At 45.0% G+C, this 20,321-nt stretch overlaps 1 protein-coding gene across 8 annotated transcripts in view; it reads right to left on the bottom strand.

The window, feature by feature from the left end:
- Positions 1–20,321, bottom strand: part of lpp (LIM domain containing preferred translocation partner in lipoma) — a 130,042-nt gene that overhangs the window by 59,076 nt on the left and 50,645 nt on the right. For all 8 annotated transcript variants that reach the window (XM_084676209.1, XM_084676215.1, XM_084676211.1 and 5 more), the window contains 3 exons: positions 17,040–17,242; positions 6,046–6,143; positions 2,159–2,281 (listed from right to left, as the gene is read on the bottom strand). In XM_084676209.1, coding sequence (XP_084532335.1) covers positions 2,159–2,281; positions 6,046–6,143; positions 17,040–17,238 — 420 coding nt within the window. In that variant the 5' untranslated portion in view covers positions 17,239–17,242. The remainder of the gene's footprint in view (positions 1–2,158; positions 2,282–6,045; positions 6,144–17,039; positions 17,243–20,321) is intronic.

Genomic DNA, 20,321 nt, shown 5'->3' with positions numbered 1-20,321 from the left:
TGTGGTAAGCGTTGTTAGATTCAGCCAAGGTTGAAACAGCTCTAATTCAATCATATTTTGACATACCTATGTGAAATTGTTTATGGTACTTCAGAGTGATATCATCTTGAACCCTATTAGATTTGAAAAACCATCAGTCAAAATTATATTTGATTTATTGACACAAAGTAATCGAGGCAATGTGTACATTTACATAAATACACCTCTTTCAGCCATTTTGTATTTGATTCAATTGCCTTAAGTAACATTTTTAAATATGTCAATGATACATATATGTACCAAATTTCAAGTCAATTAGACCTTTGGTTCAACAGAAGAGGAATTTTGAAGATTTTCCCAAGTTTTCACTGTACAGGAACATCCATCATGGCAGACCTTATAGGTCCATGAGGCTTTTTTGTTTCCCATGAGAAATGAATAAATGTTACACATGCTGCAGACCAGAGGACACATGATGGGCAGACCTGTGTCATACCCATATCAGACCAGAGAGATGGTCATTCCAACTCTCATTCTAAAGGCTCTCTTTTTATGGCCTGCACAGGTGCGTATGAATTTTTCAAATCTTACTGACAAAAGCTTTCAGACTCGTTTCTCTGTGGCTTGTTTGGTTCCTCTCACAAGGGTTTTTTCTTTTTTCTACAAAGATCTGCACTTATGCTATATTTTATTTAGGAAAATTTACCAGGCACTTCCACAGCCTATGGGTGCATAGCCTCAAACATGTGGTTGTTTTCCTGTGTGTGCATGTCCTGTATGTATCCCTGTGTGTGTAGGTGTGTGTGTGTGTGAGGGGGACAGAATAAAACAGCGTGAGAGAGAGAGAGAGAGAGAGATGTCTTTATCCAACACAACAAAATTGAGATGTTCAGCGTTTCAGACTGTGTACAACATGCTCGTATAGCCGCGCCGCTAAGTACTGTAAGCAACAACAAAACACTTCAGGTCAGAGAAGTGTGCACCTGCCCCCCCCCCCCCTCTCCTCAGGTGAGGGCAGCTCCCCTCCTCAAGTTACCCCAGGTGAGGGTAACCCCAGGTGAGGGTTACCCCAGGTGAGGGTTACCCCAGGTGAGGGTTACCCCAGGTGAGGGTAACCCCAGGTGAGGGTAACCCCAGGTGAGGGTAACCCCAGGTGAGGGTTACCCCAGGTGAGGGTAACCCCAGGTGAGGGTAACCCCAGGTGAGGGTAACCCCAGGTGAGGGTTACCCCAGGTGAGGGTTACCCCAGGTGAGGGTAACCCCAGGTGAGGGTTACCCCAGGTGAGGGTTACCCCAGGTGAGGGTTACCCCAGGTGAGGGTTTAGGTTGGTTTAGGTGCAGTTCTATATGTGAAGCCCTTGGTGGAATTGCTTGTAAAAAGGGCTATACTAATTTCAAGGAGGGATGTGTGTAGTTCAAGTTGTGTAGCTGCACACACAGTGGTCAGTGCCAGAGGTTAGGGTTCAGCTTTGTGTGAAACCTGAGCCCTGGTATTGTACTGTAGCCCTCTCAGCCTGATTTAAACACAAACGATTCGTTTTTTATATGCCCTGTCCTACATTAATTGTGTGTCAAATAATTTAGTTGACTGCCCAAGGCTTAGATTTTTTTTCTTCTAAATTGCTCTTAATAAATCATTTCCTATCGATTAATGATATAGGTCGACTCTCATTTTATCATAACTGCCTCACACTTAACAGAATGGGCTTGTGTGTAATATGTGTATGAGAATATGAGTTATACCTGTGTGTTGCGGGGTGGAGGTGGAGTTATACCTGTGTGTTGCGGGACGAGGGGGTGGAGTTATACCTGTGTGTTGCGGGGTGGAGGTGGAGTTACACCTGTGTGTTGTGGGAGGAGGGGGTGGAGTTATACCTGTGTGTTGCGGGGTGGAGGTGGAGTTATACCTGTGTGTTGTGGGAGGAGGGGGTGGAGTTATACCTGTGTGTTGCGGGAGGAGGGGGTGGAGATATACCTGTGTGTTGCGGGAGGAGGGGGTGGAGTTATACCTGTGTGTTGCGGGAGGAGGGGGTGGAGTTATACCTGTGTGTTGTGGGAGGAGGGGGTGGAGTTATACCTGTGTGTTGTGGGAGGAGGGGGTGGAGTTATACCTGTGTGTTGCGGGAGGAGGGGGTGGAGTTATACCTGTGTGTTGCGGGAGGAGGGGGTGGAGTTATACCTGTGTGTTGCGGGGCTTGTAAGGAGAGCTGCTCTCTAGGTCGGCCAAGATGCTGGTGAGAGAATCTATCTCAGCGTCCAGACTGGAACGTCTCTGCTCCAGGGTCTTCTCTGGTCCCTTGATCTGTCACACACACACACAACCATGATTACATTCCCTTCATTGGATTTTCCCAGTAGTCTTTGGTTAGTATTAAGATTCCTGTGAGCACATTTCACCTTGACCTTAAACAACCCTCCTTAAGGTTAAAGGAACGCCAAGGCCCTGAACACAAATTATGTCTGTCCACCAGGACAGGATCTGTCTGTCTGTCCACCAGGACAGGATCTGTCTGTCCACCAGGACAGGATCTGTCTGTCTGTCCACCAGGACAGGATCTGTCTGACTCCTCTGAGCTCCTGAGATCCTCTCAATAACTCATCCCCGGTTTGGCAGGAGAGATGGTGCAACAACGTCAGTGCTGCTGTTTGTTTCCCCCGTCGCCCCCCAACAATGTTAACTCGTCTTCACTGAGGGAAGCTGCGCACAACATCTTCATCACTGGACAGTGAATGAACCAATGAAGCGCAAAGCCATGCAGGAGAAGGAAAGCGGAGCTTGGTGTGTTTGTGATGAGAGGAGAGAGGAAGGCTTGTTTCATCTGGGAGGGTCAGTTAAACAACGCTTCATCTCCGGGGGGGGAAGCGCCAATGTGCATTCCAAAATAAAAGGAGACGCCTCAGCCCTTCCTCAAACAACTTATTTTGTTGTTGTTGTTTTTTGGTATCTTGAGCGATAGTAATAATGAATTGGCCATTAGTGATAAAGTCTTCCTCTTCCCAAAAGTTCCAGGGAATATCTCTAAAGCGGTGATGAATACTGTATTATTTCTGCTGTGCTCTCACTGTTAGAGCACCGCCTGTGATTGCCTGTGGGCCCTTTCTGAGCTGGCTGGATCGTTCACTGCCTCCCATTCTAATGTTATGTGTTTGGATTACCTGTCACAACCCATTACAGGCAAGGCTACTCCTATCTGGAGCCCTACTGCTATTCCAAACATCCAAGGCAGCCATGAAGGCGGTAAACAAAGAACAGCACTAATGGCACGTCTCAAATCAACAAAAGACAACAAGGCAAAGTGTTTTAGCGGCGATAACGAGGGGATCCCAACAGACGTGTCCCAGCCGAAACCCAGATCATCGCTACGTGGTGGAAGGGAATGTGGACAGAAACTGTACAGTAACAGGAAGAGTAGAGAGCTAAAATCGCCTCAGTGCGAACCACTAACTACATCTGCACTGTTTGTGGATGGAGTGTGTGCGGTGTGTGTAGTGAGCTGTGTGTGTGGTGTGAGTCACTGTTGCAGGGTGTTGGATCACGGTCTCTGGGGTCAAAGAGAGGCAGGCCCAATGTGTCCTTAAGTTTCCCTCCTTCAATGTACTGTACTCATAACAAGTTACCAAACATGTCCAGTCCACTCTTCCACCACCACATTAAAAGATCTTTAACATGCGCACAGTTTGCTCTTGCTGCAGGGGACATCATTAAGATCTTAAGGGCATATCATTAAATTAATTTAATCACCAAGGGGTATTTCAAAGCCCGCACAATAGTGGACAGAAAAAATGATATTATTGGAAATGAAGGAGGGAGGCGGTTAATGGTGTGGTGAGTCTGTTTCACCCTTGATCTAAAACTCAGAGTTCCTCTAACACCGCAGAACACCGCAGAACACTGCAGAACACAACAGAACACCGCAGAATACTGCAGAACACAACAGAACACCGCAGAACATGCCACATGGCTATGGAAGGAAATAACTGATAGCCTAATATAGAATATTAATATTTGAATTTAAATTTCCATATTCAATTACAGGAACCGTACAAATATAGGTTAGGTTTTGCTTGATTATTCATGTTTTCTTGAACACAGAGACACTTCCTGTTGTTAGTTCTGCTTAAGAGCAGAAATAATTTAACATCCTGTTCATGAAAGATGAAGTGATTTGGAATAGGGACATATTTAACTCAGTGGTCTGAAACTCAATTATTACAATCCCCACAGAAAAAAACAAACAGATCTTTTAGTATCTGGATACAAATAGACATTGTATAATTCAGGGAACAGGATGCCTCTTGAACTCAAAAGTATAAATTTAACTCCAGCAAGAGATCTGGCTAACATGTTGCTCCTACAGGGCTGTGTGTTTGAACAGTTCAAACTGTTTCACCTCCGCTGATAAGACACCCATTAAACAGGTTACTAGTGAACAGGGACAGTGTTCTTTTTATTTCACCTAACAACAAAGGTTCCAGAGGGCAACTCCATAAAGCCAAGTCAACAAACATCCAGTCCTGTGCTTGGGGCACTCTGCTCAGGCCGTGGGAACCGGGTGCAGACGGAGGGGGTTCGTTTAGACAACATTTAGTCAGCCTTGTTACATAACGAGTACTACTTCACCCTGTGAACCTCATAAAACTCAGGTTCACCACCCTGCTGAGGGGGGAGAGGAGGGGGGAGAGAAGGAGAAGAGTGCAGGGGAGAGTAGAGTAGAGAGGAACTGCTTCCACGTCACATGTAATAGCTGTGTGAGAATCAGTTTTGCGGTCAGGTTCTGGATGAGTCAGAGAGAGTAGATCTCCCAGCAGGGAGAGGAGCAGAGAGAGTAGATCTCCCAGCAGGGAGAGGAGCAGAGAGCAGATCTCCCAGCAGGGAGAGGAGCAGAGAGAGCAGATCTCCCAGCAGGGAGAGGAGCAGAGAGAGTAGATCTCCCAGCAGGGAGAGGAGCAGAGAGAGTAGATCTCCCAGCAGGGAGAGGGGCAGAGAGTAGATCTCCCAGCAGGGAGAGGGGGGGGGGGCGTCTGCTACCCAGGAGAAGTGATCGGTCTGCACCAGCAGGTGTCAGTCCTCCCTGTCCCCTGCCCCCAGACAGCAGAGGAGCGGAGGGGCCTAGGGGGTTCGGGGAGGGGCCTAGGGGGTTCGGGGGGGGGCCTAAGGGGTTTGGGGAGGCTGGACAGGGGGGGAGGCTTGGGGGATTCAGTGGTACGACGTGCCCCTGTAGTTTTGAGTCTGGATGTAGCCTGATACTCAGCTGGCTCTGACACTCGCTTTCATAGCTGCCTCACCTCCTGCCTCACCTCCTGCCTCACCTCCTGCCTCACCTCCTGCCTCACCTCCTGCCTCACCTCCTGCCTCACCTCCTGTCTCACCTCCTGCCTCACCTACTGCCTCACCTCCTGTCTCACCTCCTGTCTCACCTCCTGCCTCACCTCCTGTCTCACCTCCTGCCTCACCTACTGCCTCACCTCCTGTCTCACCTCCCGTCCCACCTCCCGTCCCACCTCCCGTCTCACCTCCCGTCTCACCTCCCGCCTCACCTCCCGCCTCACCTCCCGCCTCACCTCCCGCCTCACCTCCTGCCTCACCTCCTGCCTCACCTCCTGCCTCACCTCCTGTCTCACCTCCCGCCTCACCTCCCGCCTCACCTCCCGTCTCACCTCCTGTCCCACCTCCCGTCCCACCTCCCGCCTCACCTCCCGCCTCACCTCCCGCCTCACCTCCCGCCTCACCTCCCGCCTCACCTCCCGTCTCACCTCCCGTCTCACCTCCCGTCTCACCTCCTGTCTCACCTACTGTCTCACCTCCTGCCTCACCTCCTGCCTGCCAGAGAGGCAGAACTGAAAGAGGACAGCAGAATTACCACAGGCTTTTTTATACTGTATTGTGGACACCGTAGTTGTGGAGAAAGGTTTTTGGCAGGAATGATCATTTCTGTAAACAAATAAGTGTCACAGAATTATCTGGCCAAACCCTGTTTCTGTGCTCGCTTTCTAACGTAGAGGAGGGACCTGAGAGGGAAGGTTCCTGTGTTCTGTGATGCACAGGGAGGGGGGGGGGGTTCTCACCTGGTACCCATCCAGGACCGGGGGGAGAGGGAAGGAGGTGGGCGATGGGAGATCTCTGGGCTGGTCCTGAGGTGGTGGTGGCGGAGGGGGATACTCCTCTGTCACACAGAACACACAACATGCTTTAGAATACGTCCAAATACCCCAGCTGCTATCTGACTTCAATAAGTGACTAGAATACTGAACATTTCTCAGCTAGGGTGATGGTTACATTCTGTTTTGTGAGTAGGATCAAGTGTAAACCTCAATCAGACTACTCCAATAGCCATTAAACATTACAGCAGTTGCATCATCAAAGGTTTTAAGACAGAGAGAAAGAGAGAGAGAGAGAGAGAGAGAGAGAGAGAGAGAGAGAGAGAGAGCAAGAGAGAGAGCAGATCACCCAAAACAAACAGATTGACAACCATAATTGCTACAATTTGGTTAACTAAGAGGTTCTAATCTGGAGTTAGCACGGGTATTTTCTTGAGATTGGAATTGTAAACTCTTGAGTTACAAATAGGTTAGAAGTGTTTGTGCTGCCACGGGTGCAGAAACAAGCCACATTAGGAGTTCTAAAGTCCCGGGCTAATCCAGGGATTGTGTCAAACCACATGTTTCAGACAGGATGAAGAGTTATGTGCCAAATTAGATTTTGATTTGGTTTCTCTCAGCACAGGACTTGAGATTGAATCATTTGACCGCATACTTAAGTACCAAACCAGACATGAGCTTTGCAAATTAAAAGCTTTTATCAGACGTAATGGGAATTTGTTGCAATGCTAAGACTTTGATGAATCCTGTTCAAATATTCCATTAGCTTTTTTGGGCTTTTATCTGTTTTCACTAGAATCTAATTGATGTCATCAATGTAGTTTATCCAAGTCTGTTGACCAAAATTAATTAAGCGTGGTACTCAGTTGGTACGCACAAGCACACACACGCGCACGCACACACACACGCACACACACATTGCAGCACAGCTCCTATTAATTGGGACACACGTCAGGGTCTTGCGCAATACATTTCCGGAATTTGTTAGCTTGACATTAAACATTTAGCCTCAGGGTAAATGAAGGCTCTATGTGAATTGTTTATATAATAACCTTGTGACCTCCGCTAAAACTCCAGAGTAACAGCTTCAGTATCCGTGGTGACAGAAAAAACCCTGCCTCTACAAGACACTAACCTCCTCCACCCCCTCTCCTCCACCCCCTCTACTCCACCTCCTACTCTCTCCTCCCTCTCCAGAGATATTCCCATCACATAATAAGTAACTTGTAAGTTGCATCTCGACACAAAATTGATACATTAAGTTCCATGTTCGTCTCTCTCCAACATCAGAGTTGTTTTGGATTTATTATTTCAGGAAACATGAAAGCCATGAATGTTTCAGAGAAGCATGTTTTATTGAAAAGGTCTTCTGAGGAGCGGAGAAACGTGAGAGGTGGGGTGAGGGGGCGTGGGGGGGGTCATTAACCATCCATGTTTAACAAATGTAGCTTGTTCTTTAGCTGGAGGTACCTGATGTGGTGTGTCCGGATTGAGAGAACTTCCTTCTACATCAAGACTTCAGCGTTACTGGATATAGATCCAAGGAGACCTGATAGGTGTGTACCCGAGCCTGATGTGGGTGTCTCGGTCATATTGACATCGCTAACTCCCTCTGTCTCATCCAAAATGTACCTTTTTTAGAGAGAAAAAAATCCGGATTTTTTGACCTTTTGAAACATAAAAATAAAACATTTTGCTTGCTGCCTTCTGCGTTGCTCCATGGCAGCTAGCTTACGTTTGTTGGGTGTCATCGCCAAGAAATTAAAATAAGTGCAGAAAGACAATAAATAATATTGATCATGCCACCAAATACAGATTAAAAGCAAAGTATCGAGCTTTAAAATAGACGGAGAAAGTAAAGGTATTTGTGTAAAAAAATTATGTTAAAATGCACAGAAAAAGTACTGATACCAGAAAAGGTATTTGTACTTGGTTACTTCCCATCTCTGGATTTCGAAGAGCTTTCGGTGATCCTTTCTTGCTTTAGGGAATTCAGTTCATCTGCAAAATCAGGCAGCCTCCTTTCAAAGGATGTCTCCACATTCAGGACAGCTGTCAGATGCTGTATGTCGAGATCATTCTGTGAGTATGTTTGTAAAATGTGCAAACTTGCAATCTCTTTAGCAAATTCTGCAGATGTACAGTATATAGATTTGTACATACAGTGCACTGTTGTTAATGGCACTGTACAAAACCCTCAAACAAACGTTCCTAATGTTCTTTTACAAAAAAACGTCCAAAAAGCTGCTCTTGTACAACAAAAGTTTGTTGTGTTTGAGCTGGACTGAACCGGTCTGAGCTGCAAGGGCTTCTGTGCCGTGAATGAAGTCACTTCCATTTGTGCCGACAGGGAGACCAAAGCTCCCAGCAAGCACTAATGAGACAAGCAGCAGGAACACCTACTTAATACACCAACTTCCCCTCTCTTTATTGAGCAATTACTCTCAAGTAGCTGCTTTGCGAACAAGGAATCCTAATCAGTAATTAAAGTTATTTGAGAGGCCATAAGACGTATAATTGGTTATCAGGAACATGAGTGTTGTTTAGCAGATGATAAAAGACTGGAGACTGATCCAGCTGTGTAGCAGTGGGAACATTAAACATATTTGCAGAGTAACTAAGACACTTATGTACACATTCAAACAACAACGTCTGATGAGATTTTGATCTGTTGGTGACTTACTTAAAAACTTAGGAACAACCTCTGAAAAACCATGAAGTCTTAATGAAACACGGTATTTAACAAAGGCGAGGGCTAGGGGTCGTGCAGAAAAGGTAGGATGTTTCTTTATTGTTTTGTTACAGTTGTTCCCGGTACATAAGTTGATGTCAGAAGGTTGAAACAGGCCTCTCAAAATTCTAGCTGAAGTGTGGTCTTTACGAGGTCAGTAACGCAGTGTTATGTATTGAGGTTGGATGGTACACTCTAAGGGAACAGTGATGGGGAAAGGATAACAGAGGTTCAACATATGTTTCCACAGATTCATCTCTGCTCAGGACTATCTGCATTTGAGCTCACTGAGAGCCCGGTCCATCTGGCCATCCAAGGCCTAACTAGTCCTCTCCACTATCCAGGGGATTTAACAAACCACCTGAACCAGACTCGACTCAGGAATGCAGAAGGTGTTGGCGAAGCAGGTCCTGTTTTTATCTCTGACAACTTGAGTAGCTGGACTTCATAGGCACTGAGGTAAATAAAGAGGTGGGGGGGGGGGGGGGGTTCTAGTATTTCAAGGTCTGTTATAGTGCTGTAAACCTATAAAAAAAAGTGTCTAAAAAAAGAAATATAACCAGTAGGGTCATGTGACTCTGAGGGTGGAGGTTTGTTTTCAAATGTGGGTGTGAACCCATTTTTAAATGACTGAGGATGAGGATGTTAAATAGGATTTTCTTCATGAAAACAGTGTGTGTGTGTGTGTGTGTGGGGGGGGGGGGGGGGGGGCAGATTTAACATTTTTTGTAAGTGGGAGTATGATGACACGAGGCCCCTGTGTGACACTGTGAGCATGGTGACAGAACACCAGGCCTTCTGAAGCACCTGGATCAGGACACACAGAACTGAGTAACTGGGAACATTAATTCCTTCCTCTTTTCCTCGTCTTTACAGTAAATCTGTAATCTGAAAAGCAAATTCGTAGTAGCAACTAATCCATGGCTTAATTTATATTTGGAAAATAAGAAATGAATATTTCAGTGGCATAAAAAAAAAACATTACAAATGATAATCCTTCCCAGACAGGAAGAGACCAGGGTATCATTTAGCATGTTTTATCTTTTCGCAGCCCATTCCAACTACGCCGTGGCAGAGAGGTTGAGAGCACAACGCTTTGACTTAATTACGGAGCAATTCTGTTCTACCTTCCGCTACAGCTGAGCAGCTGAGCCCTGGTCCTAATTAGCAGTGATACATACAAGAGAGATTTATGACTTCATTTGGTGGGGAATGCAAGGGCTGGGTTTGAGGTCTTTAGGGATGCACTTCTGTAAGTGTAACGGAGCAGACCAAATTGGCTTCCGACGGTTTAAGCAGTTTAAGATTTAACGGCAGAAAAGAAGGATTAAACTATTGTCTACAGTGAAAGAAACCCACATCGTGGAGAGGTGATGGCTTTAAACACAATCCAATCCCAACAACCCTTTACATATAAACACGGTATCTGGAACACTGGACTCTACACGTGTGTGCTGCAGACCTTAGTCTCGTCAGGTCAAGTGATGATTCTTCAAAGCTGCTGGGGAGCTCTCCAAGGAGGAAGAGGCTTGTCAGTCAGAACGGTTTAGGTAGAAGCTAACAGATAGTTTGGTTCTAGTTCTTTTCACAGCAACGTTGGCTCTGATGCTGTGTCGACAAGTGTGAGGGATGTTTGTAGATGTAGGACATCTCTACAGGCAGAACAGGAAGTGTGAGGGATGTTTGTAGATCTCTACTGTACAAGAGAGCTACACATAATCCTGAAGATTTTCAGCAGCTGGAAATAAAATTTGGGAATCTAAACAGCATGGGCATGAGGAGCCTCTGGACGTGTGTGTGTGTGTGTGTGTGAGTCTGTGTGTGTGTGTGTGTGTGAGTCTGTGTGTGTGTGTGTGTGTGTGTGTATGAGTTTGTGTGTGTGTGTGTGTGAGTCTGTGTGTGTGTGTGTGTGAGTCTGTGTGTGTGTGTGTGTGTGTGTGTGTGTGTGTGAGTCTGTGTGAGTGTGTGCCCATGCCTGTGTATGTGTGTGTGTGTGTGTGTGAGTCTGTGTGTGTGTGTGTGTGTGTGTGTGTGTGAGTCTGTGTGTGTGTGTGAGTGTGTGCCCATGCCTGTGTGTGTGTGTGAGTGTGAGTGAGTGAGTCTGTGTGTGTGTGTGTGAGTGTGTGAGTGTGTGAGTGTGTGTGTGTGTGTGTGTGTGTGTGTGTGTGTGTGTGTGTGTGTGTGTGTGTGTGTGTGTGAGTGAGTTAGTGTGTGTGAGTGAGTGAGTAAGTGAGTGAGTGAGTGTGTGTGTGTGTGTGTGCGTGTGAGTGTGTGTGAGTGAGTGTGAGTGAGTGTGTGTGAGTGTGTGTGTGGGTGTGTGTGTGTGTGTGTGTGAGTGTGTGTGCTGTGCTGCTGACTGTGACCCAGAGAAGGAGTGAGCAGGTGAGGACACGAGAGGCCCCACGAGGAAACTTGTGGTATGAATATCCAACTGAACTTCTCATTACATCTCTTACATCTGCAAAGTATGGCAATAAATACCTACCCCATCCCAGCCCCCCCCCGTCCCAAACCCCCACACTGTCCCCACCCCCCAGTACAGTGGTGCATTTTCAAATGGGGAGACAAAAAAGACAACCAAAAAAAATAAAAAAATAAATAGAAAAGAAATAGAATAGAATACTAGCTTCAATATTCTGTTGAGGATCAAGATGAACAGAGCTAATTCAGAGACTCCCACACTTCACCCACATGTATTCCACACATTTCAGCAGATATCTACAGTGGAGGCCTGTGTTCCAGTTAGATGAAGTGATATTCGTACAGTTCGTATTAGCAGCCGGAGGTTTCAATAGGGACACACAGACTCTCACTGGTGGGTTTCCTGTCAACTCTCCTGGCAACAGTCGTGAGGGGACTCTGACATAACAACCGGTAGTCAGTTTGCCTCTGGGCAGCCAAGCAAGGAGGGAGAAAAACCGCTTATGCAGATGTTTGACACTTTTTCAATCGCTCTGAGCACACAATTAGTGGGTTCATGGGAAGACTGGGAGTTTTTGTCTAGAATCATTTCTGACACGTCTTCAACCTTAACTGAGATTATCCTGCTTCATAAAACCGCTCAAACACAATAATCAGAGGCCAGACATCGTAGGAAAACACTGTAATAACGGCATGCAATATATCCTCAGATGGAGGCTTGCTGAACTGTTTGTCCATCTATAGTTGTTGCAGAAGTTGCGTTGTTTGGAGGTGTTGGAGAGACATCTGATTGGAGAGCTTGGGTGGATCGTGTTCTAGAATTGAACATTCCTCATAATCCCTGATACAGTAGGAGACATTCCACAATGTCATACCATCTTATCTTAAATTAATGTCTTAAATCTGACCCTGTTTTTGAGATTTACATTTTACCACAACACATATTGACGTCGTCGTCGTGTCTGCCATACCATATGTCCACATTTTGGCATTTTCACATTAAACAGGAGATTTCCTGCAACAAAATCTTTTTGATGATTCTAAAACTTCCTAACGAACATCAAGATTACATGTTTTTCTTAAACCGCTGAAACTCAAACAACATTTAATTATTTCCGGTTTGACATGCTGGAAGACACTGCTTTAATGCTCCCATGAACAGACAAGTATGTCATGTTTACATCCAGGGAACTTGCTGGGATGAAGTGTCTTAGAGTTAATCCTGAACTATTCAGTGAGACGACAAGATCCTATATGGGCCTCCTCAAAGCCGTGCTCCAGTGTGACATCACACCGGTGATCAGCAGCTCAATCACCTGACACTGATCATCCCTCCCCTGACCTGTGCAGACAGCTGCCCAGAAACAGAATCCTTCAGTAAAGGTCGTAAGTGAGAATCAACTACTTTAATTTCAGATAGCTATAAATAAATATAAATCTGGTTGGGATCTCATATAGGGGGCTCCGGCTGCATGGTTCTTAATTTATATTTTTTAAATGATCTGAATTATTATTTTTGACGCTAAATGAATGGATCCACTGGCTCTGAGCTCCACTGATGAACATGTGCTGCTCTGCAGGACGTCTCCTGGCTTCATCAAGCCTTCTTGTCTGACCTTCTTCCAGGCTGTATCTGATCTTCTTACAAGCCATGTAAACTTGATAGGGTCAAAGAGATGTCTGAGATGTGTCTGTTTCCTGCTGAGGGCTTAACCAGGGCAGGTTAGACCAGCAACGCTGCCAGGAGATCTCAAACCAGTCCCGTTGAACCTGCCCTACCCCGGCCCAGTCTATGACCCCCACCACCCCTACAACCCTGACCTACCCTGGCCCAGTTTATGACCCCCACCACCCCTACAACCCTGCCCTACCCAAGCCCAGTTTATGACCCCCACCACCCCTTCAACCCTGCCCTACCCCGGCCCAGTTTATGACCCCCACCACCCCTACAACCCTGCCCTACCCTGGCCCAGTCTATGACCCCCACCACCCCTTCAACCCTGCCCTACCCCGACCCAGCTGCAGGGCCGGTAAACACGGCCCCCAACCGCCCAGTCGCCCCCCAAAGAGAGGCCTCTCCAGGACAAAGGACAACCAAGCCCTGCTCTGACAAAATGAATTGTCCCTAATTTGCATTTATGTTAATCCGCCGTTTTATATCAGACGGCCCCAAAATTTGATATAAAACAAAACAAAAGGGCTGGATAATCTGTTCATAAAGACTTCTTATCCTCTAATGAGCAGTGAGACGTCTACAGTAGGCTTGGCTTGTTTAGATGTTCAGAGAGCAAAATGATAACAGGAATATAGTATGAATAATTTAAATAATAATAATATATCTTAATAACATTATTGTCATATTCATATTATTATCATCATTATTATTCTTAAATAGCATCTTGAAAGGCCCTTACACCTTATCTTTTGAAGACTCTATTGATTTACTAAGCACACCTTCGCCTTAAAAACACTATTATTTTGCATAACTTTGACCCAATCAATGTTATACCCTATAATATTTATAAACCAGCAAAAATGTTATTTCAAACGCTTCTAGAAATATTATATATATATATTATATTATATAATATTAATATAACTGTTCTGCAGATTAAAGTCGGAGTTTATTAAAAGTAGACATGATTGGTCAACAAAAGTTGCAGACCATAATGAACTACAATTTATTCTATGTACGGCAGTAATCAATTTACTTAACCCCAAAGTTTTGAAGTGGCCACCAAAATATTTTGCCATGTAATCCTCTTAATTCACAGACAGTTAAGAGTTAAAAAAAAATATGTAAAGACAGCAGCAACTAGTCTAGATTAAATGTCACAAAATGAGTTTTTGGGGATTACAAGGCTGCTGTAATCATGAAGCAAACCCTGGAGGACCTGGAAAATACCAAACAAAATCATGCAGCCGGGAACACGTGCGGCGTGCGGCGTGCAGCGTGCGGCGTGCGGCGTGCAGCGTGCAGCGTGCAGCGTGCTGCTCGAGGACTCAGGCAGGCGATGCTTTCTCAATGCCAACAGAGACTCAGAGAACTATCAGGAATGCTGACAGGCTGTTGCTAGGGTTTACTTTCTAGGCACAAACACTCTGATCTAATAAAGACCTACTGGCTCCAGCACCTTTCTGTATTTGTGATCAACAAGCGAGGCCTCTACAGTGTAAACACCTCGCTCCCTCACTTTACACCCCCAAAATAGGCCTGTCAATGATTTTATCATGTAAGAAATTAAACTGCACAAACTTTTTATTTTTATTTATATAGCCTACTTTATGGTTCAAGTAAGTACATTACATCTTATATAACTCATGATCTACGTGATCTATGTAAAAAATAACTCAATGTACTCTGCTCTGCTCCGTAAATGCTGCTTGACATGGCTGAACACGACACACAAGTTGCATGTCCACCATACCAGGCTCTGTTCAGGTCTCATAACGTCAGGCGTCTCAGTCTCTCTACCTGTTTCTGTCAGCAGATGAAACAGCAGCACGATGGTCTTTAACGCGGGGTGCTAATAGAAAACAATCCAGCTTTTAAATATTTTTTTCATTTTCTTTCAGGAACAGAAAAACCTACTGGACCCTGAGCACAGCCCTGATCAAGGGCGTCCATCCTGTTTGAAGACAGACGTTTCACAAAGGAAGCTGGCCGAGGGTAGGAAGGCTGCATCTCAGACCACAGGGCCCTCAGGAGAAAGGTACCATGTCTTCAAAATAGGCCCCTTACTTTCGCCCAATTTCATAACTGTTTCCGGTGTTTTGCAACTTGACAGAGGGATTCCCCAGGGGCCAGTCCTACCCACATCAGAGATCATCTGCAGACTAGGACCAGTCTGCTTGAGTATCAGACAAATAGAAACAATTAAATATGTTTTGTTTAAATTAAACCAGCTTAGTTTTAGCTGTCCATTCAGACAGATGTTCTTGTAACAGAGTCCTCTGTGCGTCTCAGTGTTGGTCGTCCGACCAGCGACGGTCTAACAGCTGTTTTGTGTGGAAACTATGGAAAGCAGGTGCTTTTATGCTTTTCATTATATTTTCTGTCATCAACTAAATGTTGTACTTCCTGTTTTTTTTTTCCTTTTCAGTTTCAACTGACTTCAGTTTGTTAGCAACATACTGTAACAAAACAAAAAAACCTTGGTTTGCATATTCATTTGATGATTATGATAGACTCTCAAACCTTTAAAGCGGCACTTTACAGTTACTGGTAACCAACCCTGTGTGCTCTTTATAGAACAAAGACCAGAGTCAGGAACAGGTTTATTGACAAGTACGTTTTCACACGACCAAACAAATAAACCTGTTTCGGATTCTCATCTTGATCTATAAAAAAAGATACATTTGACCATTTCACTGCTCTGACTGATTAATATTAACCAAAATACTGACACTTCCCTCTAAGTACTGTATCAAGTGATACTTTACAAACCTCATTAGTCTCACATTAACACAGAACATATTATCCAGAGGCCCTCTGAGAGACTTGTCATTTAAGTTTTATCTCACATTTTGTGATTCTTCCAGGGAAATACCCCTGGTCTGGGACTCACTCTGTAATCTCTCTGAATGCAAAGTCAATTAGCCCGTTGTACAGCTGTGTGTAATTAGCTTGACACTAAAAAATATTTAAAAGTGGACTCGAGAAAGGGTGGCAAACAACAAGTTACCTACGGTATATTTGTCACTGTAGCTGTGCCTGGCCTTGTACATAATAGCTGGGGTCAGAAACATTCATATCAACCCTGTCATCCCAGATCAGTCTGCTTGCTGTGAGGGGCAGGTTAGTATTCCACACTGTGAAAATCACATCTAGGAACAAAAAAGGCTATTTTCTTTTCTGTTGGAGTCCAAATGAAGACTGCTGATTGATAAAGTTGGTGGTTGGAACAAGCAGTAACGTAAACAGTGTGCCTTTTCTGTGGAAACATCTTGCTCGCTCCCGGCCGAGTCTGTAGTGATTAGCTTTACTCCCTTTATACAAGACTTTATTTAAATCTACCCCCACTTTCATGACTTTACTCCACGAACAAAGCCTTCGCTTCGTCTCCCACTCTCTCCCCATCAAAGAGATCCAAGGGCTGGGCAAAAAAAAAACAGACCTTGAATTCATCTTTTAACTTTGTGAAATATACCAAAATAGAGAGTCTTAATTAATACCATTTTAATGCAAAGATAAGTTAAAGTCATATTCCTTATCAGTGGGCTTTTTAGGACGAAAAAAAAATTCACACAGTAACTATGGAAACCCGTGTAGAATAGAACTGCTATCAGCCAATTAGGCGGGTGAAAGAACACTTATTACTTTAACAAATACCTCCTAATACCCTCTAAAAGAAAATTAGCAAATGACCATACTGCAAACCAGTTGTTGAGGACACCATCCAAGCTTAAAAGGTATTTCTGAATGTAAAACCTACTGGACTGTTGTTTGGCTGTATATGGATAATTTAACAACACCTAAATGAATTAGTTATTGTTGCACCATAACAGTAGAGGGTGAATCCCTTCCTTTGAGAGGGAGAGGCCTGTCCTTGTTGGTAGTAAATAAATCATTACCAGTTACATTACTCTTGTGGTTTTTACTATGACTTTCAAGCGTTTTAAAAGAAGTTTCGGGGAATCTTTATCTAGAGAACTCGTCGTTGCAAACGACTCACAAAGCCGCCCTACCCTGACTGAGCCGGGGAAACGTGCTACAGGACGAGCAGGTGGGCAGTCTCACCTGTTTAGATGAACTGCATGTATGTGGTGACTGACATAGTGCTGTGGCAGCGACAGGCTGTCATCCTACCTCCAGCATCAGCGTGGGCAGGGTCTCCCGGATGCTTGTACGGGTTGAACTTGGGCTTGGGTGCAACCACAGGGGCAAACTTCTTGGGGGCCTGTTGCTGGGAGACAGAGATGCTGGGGGTCCCCAGGGCGGGCGTGGTCTCCACCCTGGCCGTCACCTGCCCCGGCTGGTCTCCATCACTGCTGGAGGGGGTCCACATGGTTCTGCACAGACAAGAAGACCACTGTTAAGGTTCTCATTGCCCCAGCAACGTCCACCAAACATGTTATTGTTGGGTTTTAAATGTTTGGAAAGATAACTGTCCCACTTCCTCAGCACGTCACTCCACACAAACACAACCTCACAAGTGCAGCTGTTGGTGTTAGTTCGAGGAGTGTGACCAGGTCTTTTCTTACTGCTTCTCACAGGTAAGTCGATGCAGTTCTGTATATTATACAAGTGAAAGCAAGACTCTGGTATACTTTATTTACGCATCTAAACAAAAACATGACACAAATTAAAACGATTCTGCAGACTGGAACTAAGCCTTAGAACATTGGGTATTTCAAAACATCCCAAAGTGACACAATGCTTTATGTTTCATGTCGGATGTTAACAAAGGTTTCTGCAACCCACCCTCTGTCTACTGAACAGCTGGGCTATCACAGACATTGAGAACAGGTATGGAAAATGATTCTGACTTAAGTTGTTGATTTTCCTTGAATTGGTGGAATGTTTTGAAATTTAATTGATTTAATCAGAGGAACAGTTTGCCCTACTAAGTTCATAACGGACACAGAATTGTTTGTTCTGTGTGGAAGTAACCCTAACTTCAGTAACCGCACAAAATAACACTCTTCAGATTTCTACTTCTAATGTAATAAAGAAGGAACCGGCAACACAAACGCACAATCCAACACCTGACATTGTAACGGTTCACAGGAAAGAGGAGATCTCAGCACAATGTGAATGTTTCCTCGAATCGCTTGGCAGCGCCAGAAAATACTTAAAGAGATATTTGTGAACTTGTGATATCTGAGCCAGTGGGCAGGGTCAGCTGCATGGAGAAGAGCCAACGACTGGTGGCACAGCATGTGTTCCTTCAACACACACACACACACACACCACACACACACACACACACACACACACACACACACACACACACACACACACACACACAAACACACACACTCTCACACTCCAAACAGCATTCAACAAGAACAGCAAACTGTGCCCAATCAGAGGTCTGTTGGGACACATTAAGTTAGCTACTTGGAGCGGTTATTACAGACTCTAAATGAGTGCGTGGCCTGCTTGTGAAAGGTGAGATGCTGGGAGATATTCCACTCTGCTGTTTGACGGATGAGAAGGCTGAGGGTTAGCTATGTGGCCTGACACTCTATTCCTCATGACCACAGATACCAGCCATGTGAGCTGAGAAGCATTCAGATTGACTCAAGGACAGAATATCAATAGCCAACCCGACAATCAGTCTTCTGTCCGGTCTATCTGTGTGTCCTATGTGGTCCTATTCTTATAATAGCACCTATTAGGTCAACAGTTCTGTGTTGTTGATACTGAATATTACATAAGAGTCACAACTGGGACACAGGAAATTGTCCAAGTCTTCAGTTTTCTCTGAGTGGATATTTTGGAAGAGGTGTTGCATGATGTTGAGTATTTCTGTGAACACTGTAGTGTAATTAAATGCTGTCTTAGTAAATAAATGCATGAAAAGTAAAGTAAAGGGCGATCTTAGGAAGCTGATGCAACCAAAAGGGTTGTGAGACGTGTTCAATAACTCTGAGAGAAGCCAGAAGGAAAACTCACTGCAAAACAATATATAAAAACAATCAAATAAATCCTAGGTTCATAAGCCGAGCTGCTCTTTGAAGGAACACAAGCATGTCCGACACGGTAACAGATCTTACACATCCCATCTTCATCAAGGTTCAACCTGATGTGTTTGATGAATTCTAAACAAGCCTGGAAGTTGACAGCTTATTGTTAGGTCATCTGTCTGCAAGCTTGTTATTATGGTGCAAAACACACTGGCAGCAATAAAACAAACTTGCACAAGCTGAAGCCACAAACAGCCTGTATTTCACCATCATCTCAAACTGAAATTGGTTGAAATGTGAACTATTTTTATGTCATTCTTCCTTCCTTCTTTTAGTTGTTTATTTGTTGCTCTGTGTTCTGGTGTTTGGCTGTTTATTATCTTGCCTCTGACGGATCCTGAGTTTACGTTCTCCCTCCGGAGCAGAGCAGAAAAGCCCACGCACAATCCTCTTTTAATATCTGCTCAAATCCCTGTTCCTCGCACGTCGCTAGACGCTGCTTTACCTTCTCTTCATAAACACCGTGTTTCTCACACCCACCAGTACCCTCACTGAGAAACAGTCTCATTCATCTCCACTCAAACGCTTCGCTAACACAGGCTACACATTCAAGAGAAGGGTTTTCATGTGTGAAGAAAGCACGCCACTTCTTTGTTGAACAGAACCTATCTCAGCTGCAGTTTACACCGTATGGATTCTATTGTCCAGATGTTCAGTGCAAGGCTTTTAAGGCCGTCCTTAACAGGGCTTAACCACATCGAGCCTGTTAAGTAGTCGCAACACGCCCCGCCAGGTTTGACAGAGAGATAATCGCTCACCTAGATAAGGCTTACCATGTGTCTCTAACAGTCGCTCCTCTCAGACTCCCAGACACCTGGGAGCAGGTTACAGACACAGCCTCTCCCAGGGGATCAACACCATCTTGAGAAAAACACACTACCTTTATTTTTTGTATTGATGGTTTGATGATTAAACGAGCAGGTCGTTGTCTTTATGTGCTTCTGAGAAAAAGACCATCTAAAACTTATTGCTGTATGACCTTTCCACCCACCAAGAGAACCATCTAAATCCAGCCGGCCCTGCCCTCTGACCTTCGGGGGATGTAATTGGAAGACAGGATTAGAGGGGACCAGGGTGTTCCTGATCATGTGACCTTACAGAAGAGCAATGAGATCAAGCGCTGTCGGACCGCTCGGCCAACCACGGCGCTCTGTAGTGTCCACCCTCCGTCATTTACTGAAGAAGGAACTCAAGCTCTAAATATCGACGCTTGTTGGCGGTTGACTAAAAATAGAGCAATGAAGGGGTGGCAGGCCATTTCAAATCTTTTCCTCAATAAAGAAACACAATACAACCCAACACAATAAAGCGGTGACTGGTGCATGCTGGGTAAGGGAGTGACTGGTGCATGCTGGGTAAGGGAGTGACTGGTGCATGCTGGGTAAAGGAGAGACCCAGC

Source organism: Hypomesus nipponensis, chromosome 16, assembly GCF_054491055.1.
Source record: "Hypomesus nipponensis isolate SF chromosome 16, ASM5449105v1, whole genome shotgun sequence".
Classification (NCBI taxonomy): domain Eukaryota; kingdom Metazoa; phylum Chordata; class Actinopteri; order Osmeriformes; family Osmeridae; genus Hypomesus; species Hypomesus nipponensis.
This window is presented reverse-complemented; position numbering and strand designations above follow the sequence as displayed.